Raw genomic sequence first — 25343 nt, forward strand, 5'->3', positions numbered from 1 at the left:
GATCCAGCACGAAGAGTACGCGCAGCAGTAACAAGAACATACTGAACACTGGTGACGGGTCTACATGAAGACTGAACAGACACGGATTCAAAACCCCTCTCATAGTACACAGGTCAGTGTTTGTAACAAATAGACTTTTAGGGTTTTTTTTTTTCTAAATTTGGTTATATAGATATAATAAGAATAAAAGACTGGTGTGTTTTTGCTGGTACAGTAACGCGACTGATACGGGCTACAAGGAACTGGCATAGAATTCTAATGTAGTTGTGTTTGCTTATCGTGTTTGATTATCACTACTTGATTTGAACAGATAACAGTGAGGGTTGGTTTTGGTTTTATATGATGCATTTAAGCCGTGATGCATTTTTCAAACCTGTGAATGTAGATTGGAATTTGTGCTGGAATTCCTTTACCATTAAGAAAGCAAGTTGTTACATGCATCACTTCCACAAGTTGCTGTTCACTACACACTACACTACACTACACTACACTACATTGTTGAATAAATTCACCTATTGTTCTTTTTCAGACTTAAGTTCATCTATATAACACAAATATACAGTGCAAACTTTTTTATACATTGACAAAACCTCTATTTCACTTTTATTAACAGTGATAGAGGCCACTTTATTATAATCACCTCTACATATACTCATGTATGTAATGATTGAATCTTTGATCTATTTGAATCTATTGAGTCGTGTGGCAAAAATTAACTACATAACATTATATCTTTTTTTTCCCCGCATTTTTCCCCATTTTACTCCCAGTCTAGTCGTATCCAATTACCCGATTGCATTACGCTTCCTTTTTATTGATGCTGATCTCCACTTCTGATTGAGGAGAGCGACACTGACACATGCCCCCTCCGACACCTGTGCAGTACCGACTGCAACTTTTCACCTGCACGAGGCGAGCTGATGTGCGGATCAGCTTTGTGTACAGAGAGCCACATCCTGATCAACGCATTAGCAGCAGAGGTCGTAACTGCATCGGTTATAAGGTCCCTACCTGGCTTCCAACCCTGTATGAACAACAGCCAGTCGTCAGAGCTGAGTTCCGAACTGTCGAGTTCGTAATGTCAGCTCTGGTGTGTTAGTGTGTTTTACCGCTGTGCCAACTGAGAGGCTACATTATACTTTAAATAAACACCAGAATGGATAAAAATGCGATCTGAGTGGTGACAGTGGGATTTTCTTTACTTACAAAGCATTTCTATAGAGTTTACACAGGATTTCTGTTGTGTTTTGGGGGCATCCAGTGAGCGGCAGTGCTGCTGACATGAACACCTTGTAAATAATTATTTACATTATTTAATGTACATTTTCATTTTGACAATACAATCTATAGACATGAAGCTAAAGGTCATCTGAAAGTTTTCACACATGTGATGACACCAAGCCAATCAACAGGCACTGTGGAAATAGTTGATACACAGAGAAACAATGTATTGACGATGATGTCCACAAGACTGGGTTAAATGAACCACTGGTTTAAAAGTCTTCCATGCTCACCTACCATCCATTAATGACATGGCAGGTGGAAACAAAACTGCGTAGTAATGAATAATGAATGAATAATGTTTTGATCTACAGGGTGGGCCATTTATATGGATACACCTAAATAAAATGGGAATGGTTGGTGATATTAACTTCCTGTTTGTGGCACATTAGTATATGGGAGGCGGAAAACTTTTCAAGATGGGTGGTGACCATGGTGGCCATTTTGAAGTCGGCCATTTTGGATCCAACTTTAGTTTTTTCAATGGGAAGAGGGTCATGTGACACATCAAACTTATTAAGAATTTCACAAGAAAAACAATGATGTGCTTGGTTTTAACGTAACCTTATTCTTTCATGAGTTATTTACAAGTTTCTGACCACTTATAAAATGTGTTCAAAGTGCTGCCCATTGTGTTGGATTGTCAATGCAAAATAAATTGCCCCCAAGGTCTCCCGATCTGACCCCCTTAGACTTTTATCTTTGGGGTCATCTGAAGGCAATTGTCTATGCTGTGAAGATACGAGATGTGCAGCACCTGAAACTACTGATACTGGAAGCCTGTGCTAGCATTTCTTCTGCGGTGTTGCTATCAGTGTGTGAAGAGTGGGAGAAGAGGGTTGCATTGACAATCCAACACAATGGGCAGCACTTTGAACACATTTTATAAGTGGTCAGAAACTTGTAAATAACTCATGAAAGAATAAAGTTACGTTAAAACCAAGCACACCATTGTTTTTCTTGTGAAATTCTCAATAAGTTTGATGTGTCACATGACCCTCTTCCCATTGAAAAAACTAAAGTTGGATCCAAAATGGCCGACTTCAAAATGGCCGCCATGGTCACCACCCATCTTGAAAAGTTTTCCCCCTCCCATATACTAATGTGCCACAAACAGGAAGTTAATATCACCAACCATTCCCATTTTATTTAGGTGTATCCATATAAATGGCCCACCCTGTATTAAATTATTTGATTTATTATTTATTAATAGGTTAAGGTCAAGTTGGAAGCCCAGAATTTGTTTTATAGAATTTATGTTATCCCCCTCTTAGCTATAGTCTCACATGAAAACACATTAATTCATAGTTTTCATAGAATTCAACATACTTTGAGCCATTTAGTGCAAATTACTGCGTCTGTATAGAATGCATGCTGGTACATGCCACGCATACTCTTACAGTTTGTGTTTTGCGTGTTATTTGCATGAACAATCATCTCAGCTTACACAATTATGTCCCCTTTTAGTGACTGCTCGATTAATGCTGTCGTGCTGGTGTTGCAGTCTAAAAGGTTTTAAGATTGAACTCGTGCAGTATGCACATCCCTCACACAGACACATGGATACAGAACAGAAAGAAATTTGTGATTTTACTGTATTGAAAGTGTAAATAAAAAACATGAATGTCAAACCTACTACAGATACTGATAACACTAACTAGCTCTGCTTGTGAATCAGCAGGTTTGACAACTTATTTTTCTCTGCTGCTGGTACATTTTTAAAATTGTTTTGTGTACTTTTATCTAGGCATGTCGCAATTATGTGATTGACCCCTTACAATTACGGGTTCGACCTTTATCTATAACCGATGTATGTGAGGAGTATTGCATGTTCTTGCAGTGACTGCAATGGTTTCATCTGGGCACTGTAGTTTTCTCCCACCTACGTTTAAGTAAGTAATTGAATGTGTATGTTGCCATGTGATAAACCTGTGCCCTGTCTAAGGGCTATTGTTCTCTTTTGACCATTGCTTCCTGGTTGGAACCAGCCCCACTACAACCCTAAACAGGATGAAGTGATTAAATCTTTGTTACGTCTTTGTTTCTTGCTCTTAAAGTATGACACATGAAGCCTGTAATATATAAATTAATAACATGACAGAAGAAATGGAAGCAACAATACACAGCATAGCCCACCTTAACAGTTGACTGAAAACCTAGAACGGTTGACTGTAAATCCAGCTTTCACAGAATTGGTTGGGAGTTTTCCAAACTCAGTTACCCGAGTAGAGTTTTTAGCTGCGTTACACTTTGACATCTTGGACATCTTATTTTTTACTGTGTTAGCAGTAAATAAAATAAATAAACTTAAAAAGAGCCTCACAGTGAAGATAAACCGGAGCAGCGCGCGCGCGTGTGTGTGTGTTTGTGCCTTTAGAAGATACGCTTTGTTCACAGTATCGCTATAAGTGATTCATTGATTCACGAGTAATTTTTCGCGAAGCGTAAGTTTCTCTTCTCAGTTATCTCTCCGTGTTTACTGTTATTAATTAAATGTCGTGGTTTTAAATAAACACCAACTACTACAGAACATTTTGTGTGACTCTCTTACATTAAAAAGCTTCATTAAAAAGCTTAATTAAACTGCTATTACCACAGATCTGTAACCGACCGTCAGACTCGTTCCGTCTAAGGAGCTAAAAGTTCAGCAGATGATCCTGAACTAACGAATTTGGTAATGAATAAACTTTTGCCTCTGATTGGCTCTGTAACGTTTTCTGTTCTCATCTACATCACAAGTAAGAACCGCTCACGATTTACCAAAGTGAACCAGGAGTTTATATAACGTGCTGATAGAATCGACTCAGATGTGACCGGGTTGAATTATCTTTTTAAAGTAAATATTACAATCAGCAAAATTACATCGTATGTATGATGCACAACGTTAATGATGTTATTTTAGGTCATGAAGAGCTTTCACTGTGGTTTCTGTACGATGGTTGATGAATGGTGATGCGATGGTTGGCGCTTCGTAGCTCAAAGTCTGGATCGATGCACTGAGCTGTTAACTTAACATGGTCTTTATATATCACACGATCGGATCGGCTACTTTTAGGAAATATCGCCGATCGCCGATAGCATATTTTGATTAAAAATCGGCCGATACCGATTCATAGCCGATCGATCGTCCCATCTCTAGTTAAAATCCTAATAAACAAACAAACAAACAATTGTAGGGCCTCAGTAATCTCTCTCCCCCCTCAGATATAGCCAATCATGTCTGTATGTAGAAACCTGGCTGGCCAATAGCATTTCTGGGCATTTGAACCCTGGATCCCAGCAGTAGCGGACTAAATAAATAAAATTAGAAATTACCAATAGTTATAAAAACACCTATGATGAACATTTTGGAGTTCAATTTAACTAGCTATGAAAAGGGAGTAGTATTTTGGGGATCCCAAGTCGTTACCTTTGCCACGATGCTAAAACTGGTGGAATGCAGTGTTAGCTTTATGCCAGATGTAACAGGAACCACGTGTTCCAAAATGTTTTGCCTTTGACTCATCAGTCAATGAAATACCATCACAAGATGGGCAAGATGAGAGTTTGTGTTCTTTTTGGTCAGCAGTGGTTTGCACATTGCAACTCTTCCATGGATGGCAGTTTGCACATTGTCGTATTTTATGGTGGAATCATATACAGTACATTCACCTTAACTGATGCAATTAAGGCCTGCAGTTTTTTAGATGTTAGTCAAGGCTCCTTTGTCACCTCCTGGATAGGTCTGTGATGTGTTCTTTTGTTAGACTGGCCACTCCTTGGAACGTCTACAACTGTCTACATTTGTGAAGGATGGCTCTCACTGTGGTTGGCTGGTGTCCCAGAGCACCCCAGAGCCCTTTCCAGACTGGTAGTTTACAACTGTTTTGCATCTGTATTTGAATCTGTTTAGAACATGGGATCATGTGCTCCTTTTGAGACCTTCTAGTCTGATTCACATTGCCAGACAGGTTGTGTTTAAGTGATGGTTAGATTCAACAGGTCTGGAAGTAATCATGTCTGGGTGTGGCTAGTCAGATTGAACGCAGTTTTTAGTTAAATTGGATTAACTGGTTGATTTAGTAGATTTTTGTTGCTGATTGCTTTTTCCACTTAGGGCCATGTAGGGTGGAACAGCATTTTTCCATAAATAACTGAAATAATCATGAAATCAGAAGCACTTGTGAAGACTTGGGTTATTGTTAAAGAAGCAAATACCTTTTCACACCACTGTATATTGTACTTGCTTCTATTCGATCTATTATTTTATTAAGTAATAATGTTGTAACTGAGTGCTTATTGTAGATTCGGTTTTCATTAAAAGGTACAGCCTAACCCTTGAATGGAACCAGCAAGCTATTTCTCAAAACTGAACAATAGCGACAAATGCTAAAGCTAAGCTAAAAAGCTGTCTCACAAAAGCACATGCAAATAGCTCTGTAAGTCATTCTCTAACAAATAAACCACAATGGGTTAAGAGAACACAAACAATAATGAGGAACACTAAACCATTCAGTGCTTTTTTACCATATAACCATTTGCAGAACAATATATAGACATATTTATGATTATAAGTATTAGCACAGACAAGTATAAATGCTATATCCTATATTATGCACAAATACATACACTGATCAGCCATAACATTAAAACCACCTCCTTTTTTTTTACACTCACTGTCTATTTTATCAGCTCCACTTACCATATAGAAGCACTTTGTAGTTCTACAATTACTGACTGTGTCCATCTGTTTCTCTATATACTTTTTAGCCTGCTTTTACCCTGTTCTTCAATGGTCAGGACCCCCACAGGACCACCACAGAGCAGGTATTATTTGGGTGGTGGATGATTCTCAGCACTGCAGTGACATGGTGGTGGTGTGTTAGTGTGTGTTGTGCTGGTATGAGTGGATCAGACACAGCAGCGCTGCTGGAGTTCTTAAAGACCAGGTCCATTTACTGTCCACTCTATTAGACACTCCTACCTAGTTGGTCCACCTTGTAGATGTAAAGTCAGAGACGATCGCTCATCTATTACAGCTGCTTGAGTTGGTCATCTTCTAGACCTTATTTAGTGGTCACAGGACGCTTGGTATAAAGAAACTCTAGTGGCCTGCATGGAGCCCTGACCTCAGCCACACTCAACAAGTCAGCTTTGGAATGAACTGGAACATCAGTTGAACTTTCCTGACCAACATCAGTGCCCAGCCATACAAAAGCTCTTTTGCCTGAATGGGCACAAATTCCCACAGACATACTTCAAAGTCTTGTGAGAAGCCTTTCCAGAAGGTGGCTGTTGTTAAAGCTGAAAAAGATCACACAAAAGTCGCTCTATTTTACCAACATTTGTTTTTGAAATCGGATGTCCCAATACTTTTTGGCAGTATAGTGTAGATTGTATTCTAGCGTATAAAAACTCTAATTGTTCCAAGCTATGTGTTTTGTGGAATTTGGCTGTGATTCAGCAGCTTGGCCCTCTAACCGTTTATGGTTTGAAAACAGCTGCGTATGACTGTTGTGCTTTGAGGGTGATTTGACGCTAAAGGAAGCCAGTGGGTGGAGGCAGAAGGGGCTGTTATCAGGAAAGCACATTAAAGTTGTTATGATTCTGCAACAGACAAACATCTGTGTGTCTGTCTCTGTTCGTCTACCCAACATATGGTCAAATGTTTATGGACGGGTGTATTAAAACAAATTATACAAAATGAATGGTTTGCTTCCAACTTTGTGCAACATTATGGGGAGGGCTCATTCCTCTTTATTCATGCGCCTCAAAAGGCGGCTCTATATTAATAAATCAAGATAAGATAGACTTTATTGTCATTGTAGTTATACAACAAAACATTGTTTGGTAGCTGTCAGTGAGACCAACAGCAATAATAAACATAAGATAAAAATATTAAAATATATAAAAACTTACAAAAATATAAAAACTCGGTACAGCACAAAATAAGCTAAAATTACAAGAATGAGTATTTACATGGTGATTTAAAACTATATGGACACATACACGTGGTTGAATAGTGCAAACAGAACAGTGTAACCGGTATCTTATCACAGTAGAAACAGGTAGTAATTATTATTATTATTATTGCACAAGTAGTATATATATTGTATGTACAGAATGTGAAGTGATCTGTGCATGAAATTGCAGTCTGGGAAAGGTTTTGGAAAATGAGTTCCAGCATGAGATCCAGCAAGCTCATGCTTAGGTGTCTACATGTGTTTGGCCATATAGTGTGTCTATTTTGAGGCTGATTTTTCTTTTTGCTATCTGTATACCTGTCTCCATTGTACTTCAGCCATATGACATATTTGGTAACATTCCAAAACAGTTCATGCTTTCTTAGGAGGTTTGTCTGTAATTGGGTAATACTTAACTTATCTATTGACATATCTGTTAAAAACTTGCAACTATTTCCTTTGTCCTATTCCAAATGGCCCCTCAGTGTGTTTACAGTGTAGTCCTGCCTTGCACCCGCAGTTTCTGAAAGGGTTTCAGAATCACTACAAGATGAAGTCATGACTGCTGACATTTTTCCCTTTCTCTCTCTTTTAGACCAAGCACTCCAAAAATGCTGTAGGGCTGTGATCTCTGAAGTCTGAGAACAGAAACAAAGGAGGAAAGGCATCATGGCTGTTTTTAAGTTGGAAAATGTCGAAGACTTATATGTAATTGGAGAGGTACTGGGCAGGTAAGGATCTTTTGTGATGTATGTGTACTCTCTCTGGAAATTGTAATTATCTATTTTAAATATCAGTGTGTTTGGTAAGGTTAGATTGACAAAGGCACAATCTTGCCTATTTTTAAACACACAAGTCAAAGTCCAAATGACTTGGCTGTTTCCCATATGCCACATTTGATATATTACACCCGTTAGCAATTGTTGTGGCTGAAACACATACACCGATCAGCCATAACATTAAAACCACCTCCTTGTTTCTACACACATTGTCCATTTTATCGGCTTCACTTACCATATAGGAGAACTCTGCATGCTTTGTTAGCCCCCTTTCATGCTGTTCTTTAATGGTCAGGACTCTCCCAGGACCACTACAGAATAGGTATTATTTGGGTGGTGGATCATTCTCAGCATTGACATGGTGGTGGTGTGTTAGTGTGTGTTGTGCTGGTATGAGTGGATAAGACACAGCAGCACTGATGGAGTTTTTAAACACCTCACTGTCACTGCTGGACTGAGAATAGTCCACCAACCAAAAACATCCAGCCAACAGCACCCCCTAGGCAGCGTCCTTTACATCTACAAGTTGGACCAACAAGGTAGGAGTGTCTAATAGAGTGGACAGTGAGTGGACACGGTATTTAAAAACTCCCAACAGCGCTGCTGTGTCTGATCCACTCATACCAGCACAACACACACTAACACACCACCACCATGTCGGTGTCACTGCAGTGCTGAGAATGATCCACCACCTAAATAAGGGGCTCCTGACCATTAAAGAACAGAGTAAAAGGAGGCTAACAAAGCATGCAGAGAAACAGATGGACTACAGTCAGTAATTGTAGAGCTACAAAGTGCTTCTATATGGTAAGTGGAGCCGATAAATGGACAGTGAGAGTAGAAACAAGGAGGTGGTTTTAATGTTATGGCTGATCAGTGTATGCTAACAGTTTGTTTTATGACTTTGATGTATTGGATGCCACACTGAACTGTAGAAGTGTAGAGAACTTTAAAAGTGTGTATTTTTTTATTTAATTACAGTGGGTTTTTTTTCTTTGGACAGTGGTCATTTCGGACAGGTGCGTGAGGTGCGCGAGCGGGCCACAGACACGTTATGGGCAGGTAAGTTTATGAAGCTGCGCCGTGGAGCGGGGAGCCGTCTCGGCCTGGAGAGGAAAAGCGTGGAGAAAGAGGTGGAGATTCTACAGAGCCTCCAACATCAGAACGTCATGGCTTTGAGAGATGTGTTCGAGAGCAAGGCGGAGGTGGTCCTCATCGTAGAGCTGTAAGTGCAAACATATTTTGTTGCTTCTTAAATTGAAAAGAATTAAAGACACCTTCTACTTCGTTTCTTTTTTTAAATTACATTTGAGTTAATGCACAAATTATTTATATTTAATTATTTTTCTATTTTTTTCTGCCAAATAAGTCATTTCAATCTCTTATTGCAATTCCTACACCAACTGCATCACACCTACACTTGCAGATGAGACAAACTACCACATGCCCCCTTTGAAACTTAAAGCCACCATCCACTCCACCAGCCAGTTGTGATTTCTTAAAGACAGTGTTTAACATCTACAGGATCATGCTTTGCTTTCTGTATTTCTCCACCACTCATGCAGACATCTTAACACACCAGCAGAAGTTGCTGTTGAAGTAGTAAAAGGGTAAGTGTTCTCCACCCAGCCTTCCCCCCCTCAGACCAATAGCAACTCTGAGACCTGAATTTGGGTTTCCTCTGTGGTGGACTAGTGCATATCCCGTTACCTGTGGGGTTTTTCTGGGTACTCCAATTTCCTTCCACCACCCAAAACATTAAGTCTACACTAAATTATCTACAACAGGTTGTGTTCTTGCATTGTGCCAAGTGTTTCAGGGTGGTACTGGAACTTTGGCTCCTCTGACCACTTTTTACAGTTAATAAAAAACAAAAATGCAGTCACTCCTACAGTACAAGTATATTCACATATTATATGTTCTTTTTATGTTTTTATACATGCATTGCTTTCTCTTGTGTATGTAGTATTCGAGGAGGTGAGCTGTTTGACTTCATTGCTGAGAAAGAAAGCCTGACAGAGACAGATGCCATAGATTTTCTGAAGCAGATTCTAGAGGGAGTGCGCTACATGCACGACAAACATGTCGGCCACTTCGACCTAAAGGTGCACTTTAATAAAGCTTACGCTGTAGCAATGCTTAAACAAGCCAGCAGAAGTGTTAAAACTGATGTGCAAAAGATATTTCACATAGCAGATTTGATGGCAGCAGATCCACACTTCAGACTTAACTTATTTTGATATAAACAAGCCTCAAGTCCTCTTCCTTAATCACACCCTAAAAATGTCATGTATGAATTTAAGTACTCAACCAAAGTGTGAAAACGATCACATGTTCTCATAAGAAATCAAGTTTTTTTAAAATGCTGATGTTCAAATCAAAAGTTTTCAAAAAAGTTGGCACATTTTGTAAAGTGCAATAAAAACAAGAATCTTAAAGTTGTTCATACTCTCGAACCTTTGTTTAAAATTTTGTTAAAATTTCTTGCAATTAGGTGATGCATCGGTAAAACACTCACGAGCACAACGTTTCGAATCTCAGCTGTGCCATCCGGCTGGGCTGGGAGGCTACATGAACAACGATTGGCTGTTGTTCGCACAGGGTGGGAAAGCCGGACCAGGGCTTGGCTTGCATTGGCCAGGGTGAGGCTCTTCGTACACAAAGCTGATCCGCATATGAACTCGTCTTGTGCAGGTGAAAAGATGCAGTCGGTGCTGCACACGTGTGTGTCAGTTACGGTGCTCCTCAGTCAGCAGTGGAGGTTAGCATTGGTAGGGGGGAAGCGTAATGCAATCAGGGTAATTGGATACAACTAGATTAGGGAGAAAGGCCACACACTATATGGCCAAAAGTATTTGGACACCTGACCACAAGCTTGTTGGACGTCCTGTTTTAAAAACAAAAGTTATTAAATAATTAAAATGGAGTGACGTCTATGTAATCTTTGAAGCTATACAGCAGGGGGCTTCTTACAAGACTTTGAAGTATGTATGTGGGATTTTTGTGCATGGTTAGTCAAAACAGCATTTGTATCTCTGGGCAATGATTTTGGTCAAGGAAGACTCAGTTAACATTCCAGTTCATTCCAAACTGATCTGTTCAGTGGGGCTGGGGTCAGGGTTTGTGCATACCACTGGAATATCTTCAAACCAAGCTTTTCAAGTCTTTATAGACCTTGCTGGAACTGCAAAGCATATAATTTACCTGTGAGCAGCTGTTGTGGCTGAAACACATAATGTCAAAAAAATTTAATGGGTGTCCCATACTTTTGTCCATATAGTGTATTTACCACTGTTAATCATCTTTTGGGAATTTGGGGCACTAAGTGTTAGTTGCAGTTTAGCAAGCATAATTCTTGCCTTGTCTTGCTTGATACAACACTTCAACTGCTCATGTAATTAACTGAAATAAGTCATTATAAAAAATACCAGGGACAGTAGTAGCCTAGTGGGTAGAGCTTTGGGCTATTAACCTAAAAGTTGAGAGTTTAAATCCCAGCTCTGCCATTCAGCCACTGTTGGGCCCTCTGCTCCAGGGGTGCCGTACAATCTTTGACCCCAGATGCCAAATGAACTGGGATATGTGAAGAAAGAATTTTGTTGTACTGTACACATGTATATGTATATATGACAAAGGCATTCTATCCTAGTTCATTTATTTAATGTCAATACATTTCATGTTTGTAATTCAACAATCTTAATGTATTGTTTAAAATGGTCGTATTTTGGATTAATATACTCAATATAATATGGTATCATATAATTAACATTATGGTTTTCCTGTTGTCCCCTCAGCCAGAGAACATCATGCTGTCAAATAAGCGAGTCCCCGACCCCGACATTAAGATAATTGATTTTGGCATGGCTCACTGCTTCATACAGGGAGAGGAGTACAGAAGTATGGGTGGCACCCCACAGTACATCGGTGAGCGGTGCACCATTATCATTTCAGTTTAAAAGAGTGGACAGAATACAAAGTGTGTCTGCGTGTGTGTGCTCGCGTGCATGTCAGATCCTTTTGAGCTTTGGTGCAGAACAGGATTTACAGGTCGGGTAGTCTCCATGGAGACGGCCGATAGTTCAGGAAGTCTCAGGTCCAGAGATGTGAGAGATGAGTGGACTGAAACGAGAAGAGAGAACTGGTCTCCTGACCACAAACACAGAAATGCACACATCATTTGTAGCAGCCAGCAGTAATTACTGTTCATTGAAGAAATGTTATCAGGCTCAAGCCCAGTGCATAATAGATGAAAAAGGATGTGTGTTACACTTTGTGTGAATTAATTGCTTGCAGTTGAAGACAGTGAAGAATTTTGTGAAGGCAATGTTTAAAATCAGTTGCGAATGAGGGTAGTTACACTCTTTAATTTATTAATCACAGACATGAATAAACTCATCACAAATTCAGTTGTCTTCTGAGTTTGAGACAGTGATGCTACTGGCATGACCACATGCTCAGTAGACACAATCAGCCATGTCCGAGGGAGGGTAGATCATATGGGGTTTCTTTCCACTGCAACAGCAGCTCAGTTCAAGGTGGAGGCACAATTTTTGGACCAGGTTTTAGGTGCAATCAACCAATTGTGCATTTAGCAACATTTAGCAATTGGTTTGTCTAGTATTTAGCTGAACATTGTATCTTGCAAATGTGATCTTTTCATTGCATAATTTATGACTTTGCGGAACAATTAAAATTTTAATAACTGTAAAAATTATGTCCGGCATACACATTTAGCAATCGACAATTGCAAGGTTGCAGGTTTTTGCACAGACATACATCGGGTTGTTTAGCCTTTTTGAAATTAGGTTGCATGCCTTTGTACCCACCAGAGTATGTATATACAGGGTAGCAAGAAGGTCCTGGGTTCGATCCCCAGGTGGGATGGTCCGGGCCCTTTCTGTGGAGTTTGCATGTTCTCCCCGTGTCCGTGTGAGTTTCCTCCGGGTGCTCCGGTTTCCTCCCAAAATCCAAAGACATGCAAGTGAGATGAATTGGAGACACTAAACTGTCCATGACTGTGTTTGATATAACCTTGTGAAATGATGAACCTTGTGTATTGAGTAGCTACCGTTCCTGTCATGAATGTAACCAAAGTGTAAAACATGACGTTAAAATCCTAATTAACAAACAATATGTATATAGAAAATCCTTTAAAAGTAATCAGTACAACTACTGTTGTTATGCATCTTTAAACCAGGAAGCAGCAGATTCTCAGCATGTAAACAATTTTATTTTACCTGGCTAGGCATTAGAAGTCACTGTTGCAGTGGCAACTAGGTCTCCATCAAACACTTTCTCAACTGCACACTGTTCTCAGCAAGTTTGTTATGCATTATTAATACTGACGCATTTTGTTAAGTCATGTTATGTCATACAAAAGACTTGAGTCTGCTTTCAAGATGATAAGCACATGATACAAAGTTTTAGTTAAGTACGAAACACTTCAATACCTTGTCAGTGAAGTTACAGCTTTTGTATCTTTGGAACACAAAGAAGTGACCGAGTGACTTTCCGGAAAAAGAAAACATTGAATACAAAGTTCATTGCTGTATAAATATTTTCTAGATGTAACTGGTAGAAACAGTGCACTCTGTACTAAAAACTAAACACTGCACTGTGATTTTTTCAGTTCATGTATGTCAAATATTGGGTTTAATTACCAAACGTTACTATTACTCTGGGGGCCTACCAGCAAGAACAACACAGACAGTAAGGACTGTGGGCAATAACATAAAAACAAGTAAAAACAATCTCTACACTAATACTAGGGTTTGATGATTGGGTTACTAATGGCAATGAGGGGAAGTTTTATTCTTGTACATTAAAAAAATAGACACCAGTTTATTTTTGTGTTTTCTTTTGATGTCTGTTTCCTTCTTGTTTTTATCTCCTACTTTCCTTTGCCCCTCCTTCCCTCCAGCCCCTGAGATCATCAACTTTGAACCTCTTGGCACAGCTGCAGACATGTGGTAAGTATAAAACACACACACACACACACACACACACACACCATTCTGAAGCACAACCTCCTGTAGAAAAGCCTGAGGGTACATTTAGGGCAAGTTTAGACCTGATCCCTCTTGCACAGATTTGTTTCATGTTCAATATATACAGTATACACATTTAAAGCTAACAGTTGAAATATAGGTACTGTATGTGTATACGACTTTTGATAAGTAGCACTTATGACATTTCATAAAACAACACAGCTACTCTTAATGACTACACTATAAGAAAGTTAAGCTTACTGTTTAACCTTATGTTAAAAGGGAAACTGAACTTTTTTCTAACCGCCCTACCTGTTTTACAGTGTACCTGTTTCACACGTAATATGAGAAGTGAAAGTGTTTTCTTGTGTGTTTCTTTTTTCCAGGAGTGTTGGCGTTATCACCTACATCCTGTAAGTAATTATGCTTTTCCATATAGTTCATGCTTTAATACTACCTACAGATAAACTGTCTAAATACCCTAACTCAAGAAAAAAGTCAAACATGTCCAGAGCGGGGTTGAGGTGGGGGCAAAATAAAAGATAAGATACAACAGCGCTGCTGGAGTTTTTAAACCTCACTGTCACTGCTGGACTGAGAATAGTCCACCAACCAAAACTATCCAGCCAACAGCGCCCCATGGCAGGAGTGTCCAATAGAGTGGACAGTGAGTGGACACGGTATTTAAAAACTCCAGCAGTGCTGCTGTGTCTGATCCACTCATACCAGCACAACACACACTAACACACCACCACCATGTCAGTGTTACTGCAGTGCTGAGAATGATCCACCACCCAAATAATACCTGCTCTGTGGTGGTCCTGTGCGGTCCTGACCATCAAAGAACAGGGCGAAAGCAGGCTAAAAAAGTATGTAGAGAAACTGATGGACTACAGTAATTGTAATTGTAGAACCACAAAGTGCTTCTATATGGTAAGTGGAGCAGATAAAATGGACAGTGTGTGTGTAGAAAGATAAAACGACATTTTATTTTCTCAGGCTGAGCGGTCTGTCTCCGTTCCAAGGAGAGACAGATGAAGAGACACTAAAGAACATTGTAGCGTTGAAGTATGAATTTGTGCCGCACTTCTTCAGTCAAACCAGCAGTATGGCCAAAGACTTCATCCAGAAACTTCTGGTCAAAGATCAAAGGTAAGTTCATCACAAGAGTAAAACATGCAGCAGTTTGATTGATTTAGGATCTGTATCAGATCAGAGACAAACAGCAAATGGAAATGAGGGTGTGTGTGCTTGTGATATGTGATGTAATATGACTAAAGCCATTTGGCCTCAAGGATATTTTTTTATTTTAATTTTGTTTACTTGTTGGACAGCCGTTGCTACACCACACAAGAATTCTTGTCATACCAAACTAGTTAGGAACAGTTTAGCTCAGAAATCAGTGCATAACACATTGCTTAGTTTTTCAGCATCAACTCATTTACAGCATCTCTGTTGGACGTAGATCAGGAGCCCAACTGTGAGACTGGAACCTGCAACCTTGTGTTTTCTAGTCCAGTACTTTAACCACTACCACTAGGGCTACCACTGCCCCTGATCTATGTCTTGTCTACCTTGTGTACCTCACATCTTCTGGACAAGCCTCTCATCTGTCTAATAACCTTAAGGTTGTTTCATTATAGGGTTGAGGTTTTGTTAGTGCGGTGGCTCGGTGGGTAGCACTATTGCCTCACAGCAGAAAGGTCCTGGGTTCGATTCCCAGGTGGAGAGGTCCGGGTCCTTTCTGTGTGGAGTTTGCATGTTCTCCCCGTGTCTGCATAGGCTTCTTACCACAGTCCAAAGATATGTGGTCAGGTAAATCGGCCCTTTAAAAATTGCCCTTTAAGGTGTTAATGTGTTCGTGTGTCTGCCTTGCGATGGACTGGTGCCCTGTCCAGGGTGTAACTGTGTGCCTTGCGCCCATCAAGAGCTGGGATACGCTCCAGCACCCCCCGTGACCCTGATTAGCATAAGAGGCTTAGAAAGTAAGTAAGGGATTGAGAGGGTTTTGTAAGTTGTTATCATTGAGTGTGTTTATATACACACTAGTAAACTGATTAGTTTTTAGGTTCTGGCAGTAATCTGATTATTTAATTACTGTATTTAAAAGAAGATTAAAAAGACATTTAAACAGTGTGGATATTTAAAAGTGGTAGGCGACTGTTTATGTGCCGGAGGAGGCATGTGATAGTTTCAGCTTTCCTTATTTAGGGTGGGGATCTGCAACTGTGGAGGAACGTACAGTTGGGGAATTAGGTACAACAAGGAGGAAGAGAGAAAAGGGAAAAAAAAGCAAAGTGTTTTTCTCAACATTATATTAGATGTATTCACCGATCAGCCATAACATTAAAATCACCTCGTTTCTACACTCATTGTCCATTTTATTAGCTCCACTTACCATATAGAAGCACTTTGGAGTTCTACAATTACTGACTGTTGTCCATCTGTTTCTCTGCATGCTCTGTTAGCCCCCTTTCATGCTGTTCTTCAATGGTCAGGACCCCCACAGGACCACCACAGAGCAGGTATTATTTGGGTGGTGGATCATTCTAAGCACTGCAGTGACACTGACATGGTGGTGGTGTGTTAGTGTGTGTTGTGCTGGTATGAGTGGATCAGATACAGCAGTGCCGCTGGAGTTTTTAAACACCTCACTGTCACTGCTAGACTGAGAAAAGTCCACTAACCAAAAACATCCAGCCAACAGCACCCTGTGTGTAGCGTCCTGTGACCACTGATGAAGGTCTAGAAGATGACCAACTCAAACAGCAGCAATAGATGAGCGATCGTCTCTGACTTTACAGCTACAAAGTAATCCAGCTAGGTAGGAGTGTCTAATAGAGTGGACAGTGAGTGGACACGGTATTTACAAACTCTTGCAGCGCTGCTGTGTCTGATCCACTCATGCCAGCACAACACACACTAACACACCACCATGGTGTCACTGTCACTGCAGTGCTAAGAAGATCCACCACCTAAATAATACCTACACTGTGGTGGTGAAAATGATAAATTGTAAGATCTAAATACAAAACAGCCAGTTGTATGTGGCTCTGTGTCACTAGCTACTGATTATTGTTATTAAATATGAAAATGTATGAGCCTTTTTAATATTATAAATTAAAGCCGTATGTGGGTTTAATGTGGGTGAGTCAAAAACTTATTTAAATTAATATTACATTTTTCTTTGGTATGTATTTGTTTAGAAAAGTCTGTCTATAAAATAATCATCCATTGCATATTTTATTTTTTCCTAAATAATATTTGTAATAATATTTTTTTATCTCTATTAATGTGTCTTTGTGTGTGTTTTGGTACATGCAGTGAGAGAATGACTGCGGACGAATGCCTGATACACCCTTGGATCAAGGTAAGAATAGCCACTGAAGCCTTTACTTTCACTTCTTTCACTTTACATATGACTGTGAAAAGACTTTTAGCCGATGGTTCACTGTAAGAACAACGTGTCTGTCTGCTTAAGGTGGGACAGGATGCATGTGCATAAAATAGATTTTTTTTATTAAGTCAAAGATAAAAATCAATAGCATGGGTCGAGAGGCAAGCAGACAGTCATATATGTTAATGTATAAAGTGTTAGAAAAGTTACAAAATAGCCAGGCTTGTTTTAAAATTGTAATATTCTAATTCCACTAAGCAAGATATGTGGGTGTTTGATCAATTAAAGTTTTGTAAAAAGGAAAGCCAGGTAGAAAGATGTATTGCTCCAATTTGATTTCTCCTCTGTTAGCCTCTTAACAGGACACAGATAGCTAAGAGGAATCGCTCATCCATCAACATGAAGAACTTTAAGATGTTTAATGCTAAGAGAAAGTGGAAGGTAGGTTATGTTTCCTCCTGGCTCTTGAGTCATCACACATTTGATAGCATTGCCATAACTTGGGCAAACAACACTAGGTTAAGGTGTGCTAACAGCTTTTGATATATGACTTCTGATAGTCCGAGCATGCTCCACTAGGTGTGCTTTTATTTATTTTAGTGTATTTGCACTTTGTCCTTGCATATAAACAAAATTATAAATACTCAATCGGTCAAAAGCGTATACGTGTGCTTCTTTATACAGTATTGTAATGTACTGGGATTCTGAAACAAACAAACCTTTGGGGATTTTGTTGGAATTGCATCAGGATTGTAAGACTGGTGGAAACGTTAGCGTTCATTTTTTTAAACAAAAATACTCACAGCCTCTCTCTCCCAAAAAAATTTAACATTTTATTGCCATTTAATTATCATTGATAGCATGTGATATTTGAATTTAGATTACAGTTAATCTAAATACATCATCTTTCCAGAACTCCCTTAAAACAGACAAATATACTATATGACAAAAGTATGAGGACATCCCACCAAATCATCAAGTTTAGGTGTTTCACCACACACATTGCTAACAGATGTATAAAATAAATGATATAAAACAAGTTTCAACATTGTAGGAAACAATTTGTGAAAGCCCATTTTTTGTTCCACACGCCTGTGTCCCTGGGGTTGTAAGTACAGCATCAGTACCTGACCTCACCAGTGCTTTTTCAAATAAACAGGCACATATTCCCACAGACACGCTTTAAAATCTGGCTGAAATGTTACGAATAGGACCTCAACAGAAAACTGTAAAATCATGCACAGTTTATGTTCATTTTAGTGAGTGGTTACTTCTTCACCAGTGTGGCAAGTGGGTAGCACTGTCGCCTCACAGCAAGAAGGTCCTGGGTTTGATCCCCAGGTGGGGCGATCCGGGTCCTTTCTGTGTGGAGTTTGCATGTTCTCCCCGTGTCTGCGTGGGTTTACTCCGGGTGCTCCGGTTACCTCCCACAGTCCAAAGTTATGCAAGTGAGGTGAATTGGAGATACAAAATTGTCCAAGACTGTGTTCAATATAACCTTGTGAACTGATGAACCTTGTGTAATGAGTGACAACCGTTCCTGTCATGAATGTAACCAAAAAGTGTAAAACATGATGTTAAAATCCCAATAAACAAACAAACAAACTTTTTCACCACTGTTGTGCTGCTGTTGTGTTCTTATTAGCATATAAAATATTGGGTTTTTAAAAAAAACAGCACTAATACAAGCACAATGCTAAATGTTATGTTTTAAAATCCCCAAGGAAAACGAAAGACTTACTCTGGTGCAATGCAGATTGTTCTAATATTCATAAAGCAAAACTATTCACAATAATATGCAAAAGTTAAATACAGGGAACAGAGTTTAACAAACAATTTCCCCTTTTAGTGCACAATCTCTATTTAATTGCTTACTTTACCTTTATGGAAAAACACCAACAGCTTAAAATGTTTAATGTGACCTAAATTGTGCACATGCAAAATTGTTAAGTTTTTGCAGTTACACACTAATTGTGCATTGAAATGTCCAGAAGTTTCTTCCCTGTATATGATGTAAATAAAGTAATTTATAATTAATTACAAATCAACTAAACATGGAATTTACCCAGTGGTATTCAAACTTAAACCCAAATTGAATACAATGACTCGAACATAGTGGCCTATTTCAAATATACAGGGACACAAACAATGATTTTTAGCTGTTCTGCCCCCTAGTGGATAAATTGTAGTCCTCCAGCTACTGTGTTCAAAGCTGCATATCTACATGCAGGGGCGTAGCACCAAATTCTGGGCCCTATGCACAAGCAGTGCCCATGGGCCCCCCTCACCCCAGTCCAGACTCCTTCTAGACTCCTCAAGGGCCCTCCCCCGCCTTGGGCCCTGGTAGCTCAGTCCCACTTTTCACCCCACTACGACGCCCCTGTCTACATGCATGTATAGTCATGCAGCAATTGTACCTAAATACTGAGGTAACAAATCAAACAAGCTTTAACTTAATTTTGTTTGTAAGATTTTGTTCATGATTATGAATGAATTCACTTTAATCAAAGGTTATATATTGTTAAGGAACATTACATTACCACAACACATTAATGTGTAGTTAATATATGCAGAGGGTAGCTGTACCTGTTTAAAAGGGATAACAATTTGATTGTATTTATTTACCAGTATGTGTATTCTTAAGCGTGTGTGTTTGTGTGTGTGTTTTGCAGATGTCCTATAACATGGTGTCGGCCTGCAACAGGCTGTGCAAGCTTAAGCTAGTCTGTAATACCAAACTTTTGGAAACACAAAACCTGGTAGGATGCTAACAAACACAGACTCAAATGTAGAAGTAGTTACCGTAGTTACAGTGCTATAGATAAGTTGACGGGCACTGTTATTAAATATTTGCCATCTTAATAATTACAGATCCATGAGAAAAATATGATAATACATAAACACAACCTAATTTAAGCAAACAAGGAATTTAATTGATTTAGGTATCAATGCTGTGCCACCCATATTACCCTTGGTTACTTATTTGTCAAATTTTTTGATGGGCCAATTTAGCTATCTAAAGATACCCAGGTTTTATTTAATCCAGTCGTAAAGTACATAAAGCTCATTTATCTTAAATCTTTATATCATTATATCATTTAAACTCAGATCTCAGCAGTGGTGTGACAGAGCATGTGATCGATGGCACCAACCTGTCCAGATGCCCAACAAACTCACTTAGCTGTGTTTGAGGGTGGGAAGGTCGTTAGCATATTGAGTTTGGCATGATAAATGTCTTGGTGCATAATTAATTTAACCTTTGCCTGAGGAACAAGCTACAACTGCACTCGTCTAGGAGGGGGTGAATGAAAGTCTGCAGCCCTCCTGTGGACAGAATGGGATGGTGCAATTGGGACATATTTATACATTAACAGGGGCACTGTGGTAATACCTAAGGAAATACAATGAGAATGAAAAAAACTTTAGAAGTTCAAGTAAAAAAATTGAACAGTGGTCCAGTAGCTGCTGGAGTTTTCATTTCTACACTACTGGAAAATTGTAGGAATGAAAACCACTACTAAACACCTACTGTCATCAAATATACAGCTCTATAAAAAATACAGAAAAATAATAAAACCAGCATCTCTGTATATATGGCAGCCATTCAATTTCAGTACCTGTGGAATTCAATCACAGGCATACCTCGTTTTACTTGATTAGAATAAATGATTAACTTAACCAGATCTCATTCAGAATTTGGTTCTACTGTGGTTATCATTTTCCTTTTCCTATAGTACCAGCTGGGTTTTAAAACCAGTTCTAGTTGTTCTTTAAAAGCAGCTGAAATTGTGACAGGTTGCTATATGATTTTGCTACGTAAGAACAATGTCAGTTAGCAGACACTGGGGCAACAAAGCTGACAGAGGAAGATAATAATCATCCATTGATTGGAATAACCACTAACTTATTTGAATGTCACTCAACAACTGTATGATTACATCAAGTGACCTACAAAAGAATGGCAAACAGCAACTGGGGTAAAGTGCACAGCGAGGACGGTTTGATAGTGGTTTTTAGAGGCAATTAGATTAGTACCTCAATGGTAACTTTCAGTTCTGCTTGTCTTTTCTTTGAGATGTCTCACATCTCTATTTTTAATTTGTGGTTTTTTATTGGTTAGAGGGAGTGTGAGAGTGACCAAGAGGACACAGAAACGAAAACAGCCTCCCTACTGCGTCGGCGACTCAGCAACAGTTCCTAGAACCACCCGAAAAAGAGTGACACAACACTACAGCCCTCGTGCATTTATCTGCCGATAAAGCCACCCGCAGTCTTTATATACCAGAGACACCAGAAAGTCCACACCTTAAGCAGGAGATTACTTAAAAATTTTGGCCAAAACCACATGGGTTGTTTTATTACACATATTAATATGCATGTTAATCACAGATTGCTACCTCGGAAAATCTAAATGAAGGCACTTGAGCATGAATTGCCATAACCATGCTATAACCTCAAAAAACCTAAGCTTACTAGTCTTACTATCAGTAAAAAAAAAAGTCACATAAATGATAGACCAACATGCTTTAGACAGACTCGCAATTCAAAAAAACTGTTCTTGCCTATCGCAGCGTGGCGAAGTGAAATCTGTGATTAGCTCATCTTTCTAAACTTGGTATTGATGTTAAAAAGGCTGAACAGTACTTCTCTGGTTCTTTCTGTTACAAATAATGCTGGAAAAACTGCAAAGTAGAATAACACAAATAATTAGATCTAAGCAAGTTTATTGTCCAATTGAGAAAACAGCTCCTCAAAATCACAATCATTCCTTAAACAAGGACTCCAACTTCAACTGTAATTATAAAAATAATAATATATAATAAAATATGTAGTAAAAAACGCTAGCACACCAGAGCTGGGATTTCAAATACATCATATCGAATCTCAGCTCTGCCATCCAGCTGGGCTGGGCGGCTATATGAACGTCTGCACAGAGTAGAGAAATAATGCTGATCAGCGTGTGGCTCTCCGTGCACAAGGCTGATCTGCATATGAACACGCCCCGTGCAGGTGAAAAGATGCAGTCGGGTACTGCACACGTTTTGGAGGGAGTGTGTGTCAGTTCGCTCTCTTCAATTGGTGTGGGGGTCAGCACCAGTAGAGAGGAAGCATAACGCAATTGGGTAGAAATTGGACGTGCTAAAAAATTGGGAATAAAAGGGAGAAAATGCATTAAAAAAATTATAATAATAAGAATGAGATATACATCCCAAGCCAAATTCAAATTATAAATGAAAACTTCAACACAAACTAAAAGTGAATAAAATTACAGATTATATAATGAATTTACATAAAGATTGTACACACGTTTGTATTTTGTATTCTCCCACATTGCTATATACCTACAATCAGCACATAAATGAATACAGATATTAAAAAATTTAAAATCAGAATGCAGGGTCACAAATAAATACATTTAAACTAACCAAGCAAGCAAACAGAAGCTTAAAAATGTGACAATATAATAATTCCAGTTCCTATTAGGGATGTAACGATACACTCTACCCACGATGCGATGCCATTCACGATACTGGGTTCACGATACGATTTTCCCCCGATTTTTTTAAAACTAAAATTGAAGACAAATTATGACAAAGTTTCCTTTTATTATTTCTCTTAAAAAAAGAAAATTTGTGATTATCTTTTATTAATCTAAATAATGAACGCCCTTTTATTTCTGAGGTAGGTACAAACTATGCAAAACAATTTTGAATTAAGCCCAATTTGGCTGAAAAACCCCAAATTTGGCAATCAGGCGTATATCGCCTGTAACGTCAACCAGGTGAGGTGTATAGCGCCAGTGCCCTCTGCTGTTTAAAGTGAATATCGATTCATTTTACATGTCAATTCGATTTGAATTGTGGTATTTTTGAATCAGTTATTAACTGTATTGTGGTGCATCGTTACATCCCTAGTTCCTATACACTCTTTGTCAATGTCTCATTATCAGCATAACTACATTTGCACCTTCATTTCATCATTAAAGATTTATGGACGAATTCTGAAGTGCACACTGCAAAGAATGTCTCTAACTTGTTCATCCCTACATCCCACTACAAAAAAGATTTATGACAGCATTTTTAAGAATTCAGTTTAAACATTATGGAGAGTTTGGCTCTAGTCCCTTTAAACTTGTTATTAATAAAGATTAATATGGACAGTCTGGAAATATATTTACTGATAGTAACAGTGAATTATCAAGCTGGAATATTTAAATGTAAGAACTTGAGTGAATTTATCCAGGAATGGAATGTTCACAAACTGCGTGCCTTTACTGACATAAATAATGAACAGATTCCTGACCTCTGAACACTCAGCTGATAGCACACTCTGGATCTGTACCATTACTTCCTATTAAATGTGTTACTGACTCAAAACCAGTTCCAGCTGTTGGTGCACACTGGAGATGAACACTATGTTTATGCTTTTTTTTTTAGGGTGGGTAGAGTGTGAAAGGATCGATGGAACAAATTTTTGTTCCAGATTGGAATTAGGAAGGAGCTAAATCTGAGGTTTATGTTGTATCCATGTTAAGTGTTTCACTGTTCAGCTGCTTCTCTTGTATTTCAGAGATTAACTGATGGGCTAAAAAGCGGGTGGGTAAAATGTTTATGTGATTGCAATGCATGCTGATAAAGTAAGGCTGGAGTAGCCATTTAACAGATACCTGGGAGTCTTTGGCTCATGTTTCTCTGGGTTTTTAATTAAAATTGGCTTTAGTGATAAATAATGACACTTTTTAAAAGCTCTTACACTGTACTACATTTTATATGTTTAGAAAAAAATAGTTAAAAGTGATGGTTTGCCTTAAAACACAGTGTAAGTGTTTAATGAATGGCAGACTTTACAAGTTGGACTTGTTTAATATGCAATGTTTATTAGGAAAAGTCTTCCATTTACAGCAACAATAAAAAAACAATACATTGCATTCAGCAACATCTCTGTGTTTTGGGTTCATATTATATACCTAACTCAGTTTGTCTTTTATTGTTTTTTAAGGAACCTTGAATAACTAAATGGAGCTGTGATTTAAAGCATTTTAACTTGATAGAATTGATAAGAGTTTGTATATACCATTATTTAGGAACATTGAGTTGTGTTGAATAGTTTGGGCCAGTGATAGCTCAGTGGTTAAGGTACTGGACTAGTAAACAGAAGGTTGTCGGTTCAAGCCCCACCACCACCAAGTTGCCACTGTTGGGTCCCTGAGCAAGGCCCTTAACCCTCAATTGCTCATTGTGTCAGTCGCTTTGGATAAAAGCGTCTGCTAAATGCTGAAAATGTAAAATGTTTTTTTATTTAAAATACATTCATTTATATTCTTTCAAAGATACAATACCATATTTTCTGTGATGCAATAACATGTTTCCTGTAAAATGTTGCCCTTAATGTAACAGATTTGCATTGTAATATTAATAAAATAGTTTTGTTTTACAGTCATTTGCATGTGAAAAGTAAAAAAAAACATTTTTGGTTTAATTTGCTATTGTCTGTTTGTCTTACTAAATGATTGGAGATTATTGAACTATATAAAAGATAAAATGTTATTGTACGAAGGGAACCAAAACAAATTTCTTGTAATCCAACATTATGTATTTATCCAACTCGCATGTTACCCTTGTAAAAAAAAATATGTATTTATTTATTTAAATTACTCTTTAATTTACTCCATAATACATAATACAACTAAACACTTTAAACATAAGTTTCGCTATGGAATTGCCAACTGGGTTCATGTCAAGACTTTGCCACTCCACACTTTTTTGCCAGTGTCAGGTTATTTAACAGAAGCCTTGACTTGTTTATAGCATTGTTCTTTGGCATGACATTTGCTTTGTTTATAGATTTGTAATTTATAGAGTGATTTGGTAAATTTTAATGTGTGATTTGTCTGTAAACACATTTTACGACAAACTACTACAATGATGTAACTTTATGTTCACTAAGGTGGTTATTT

At 38.5% G+C, this 25343-nt stretch overlaps 1 protein-coding gene across 1 annotated transcript; it reads left to right on the top strand.

The window, feature by feature from the left end:
* Positions 1-24865, top strand: si:dkey-240h12.4 (death-associated protein kinase 2). Its single transcript, XM_063010648.1, has 12 exons — positions 1-112; positions 7819-7954; positions 9006-9227; positions 9969-10107; positions 11797-11926; positions 13923-13971; positions 14376-14402; positions 14989-15141; positions 17314-17359; positions 17738-17827; positions 20059-20145; positions 21507-24865. The coding sequence occupies exons 2-12, from the start codon at positions 7893-7895 to the stop codon at positions 21585-21587; spliced, it is 1086 nt and encodes a 361-aa protein (XP_062866718.1). The 5' UTR covers positions 1-112; positions 7819-7892; the 3' UTR covers positions 21588-24865.
* Positions 24866-25343: the final 478 nt, after the last annotated feature.

The sequence above is a fragment of the Trichomycterus rosablanca genome, chromosome 2 (genome assembly GCF_030014385.1).
Source record: "Trichomycterus rosablanca isolate fTriRos1 chromosome 2, fTriRos1.hap1, whole genome shotgun sequence".
Classification (NCBI taxonomy): domain Eukaryota; kingdom Metazoa; phylum Chordata; class Actinopteri; order Siluriformes; family Trichomycteridae; genus Trichomycterus; species Trichomycterus rosablanca.

Coding starts and splice junctions, on each gene's coding strand:
- si:dkey-240h12.4 (XM_063010648.1), top strand. CDS start 7,893: ATGGCTGTTTTTAAGTTGGAAAATGTCGAAGACTTATATGTAATTGGA. Junction 13,972..14,375: donor GGCACAGCTGCAGACATGTG/GTAAGTATAAAA, acceptor TCTTTTTTCCAG/GAGTGTTGGCGTTATCACCT. Junction 20,146..21,506: donor TTTTGGAAACACAAAACCTG/GTAGGATGCTAA, acceptor TTTATTGGTTAG/AGGGAGTGTGAGAGTGACCA.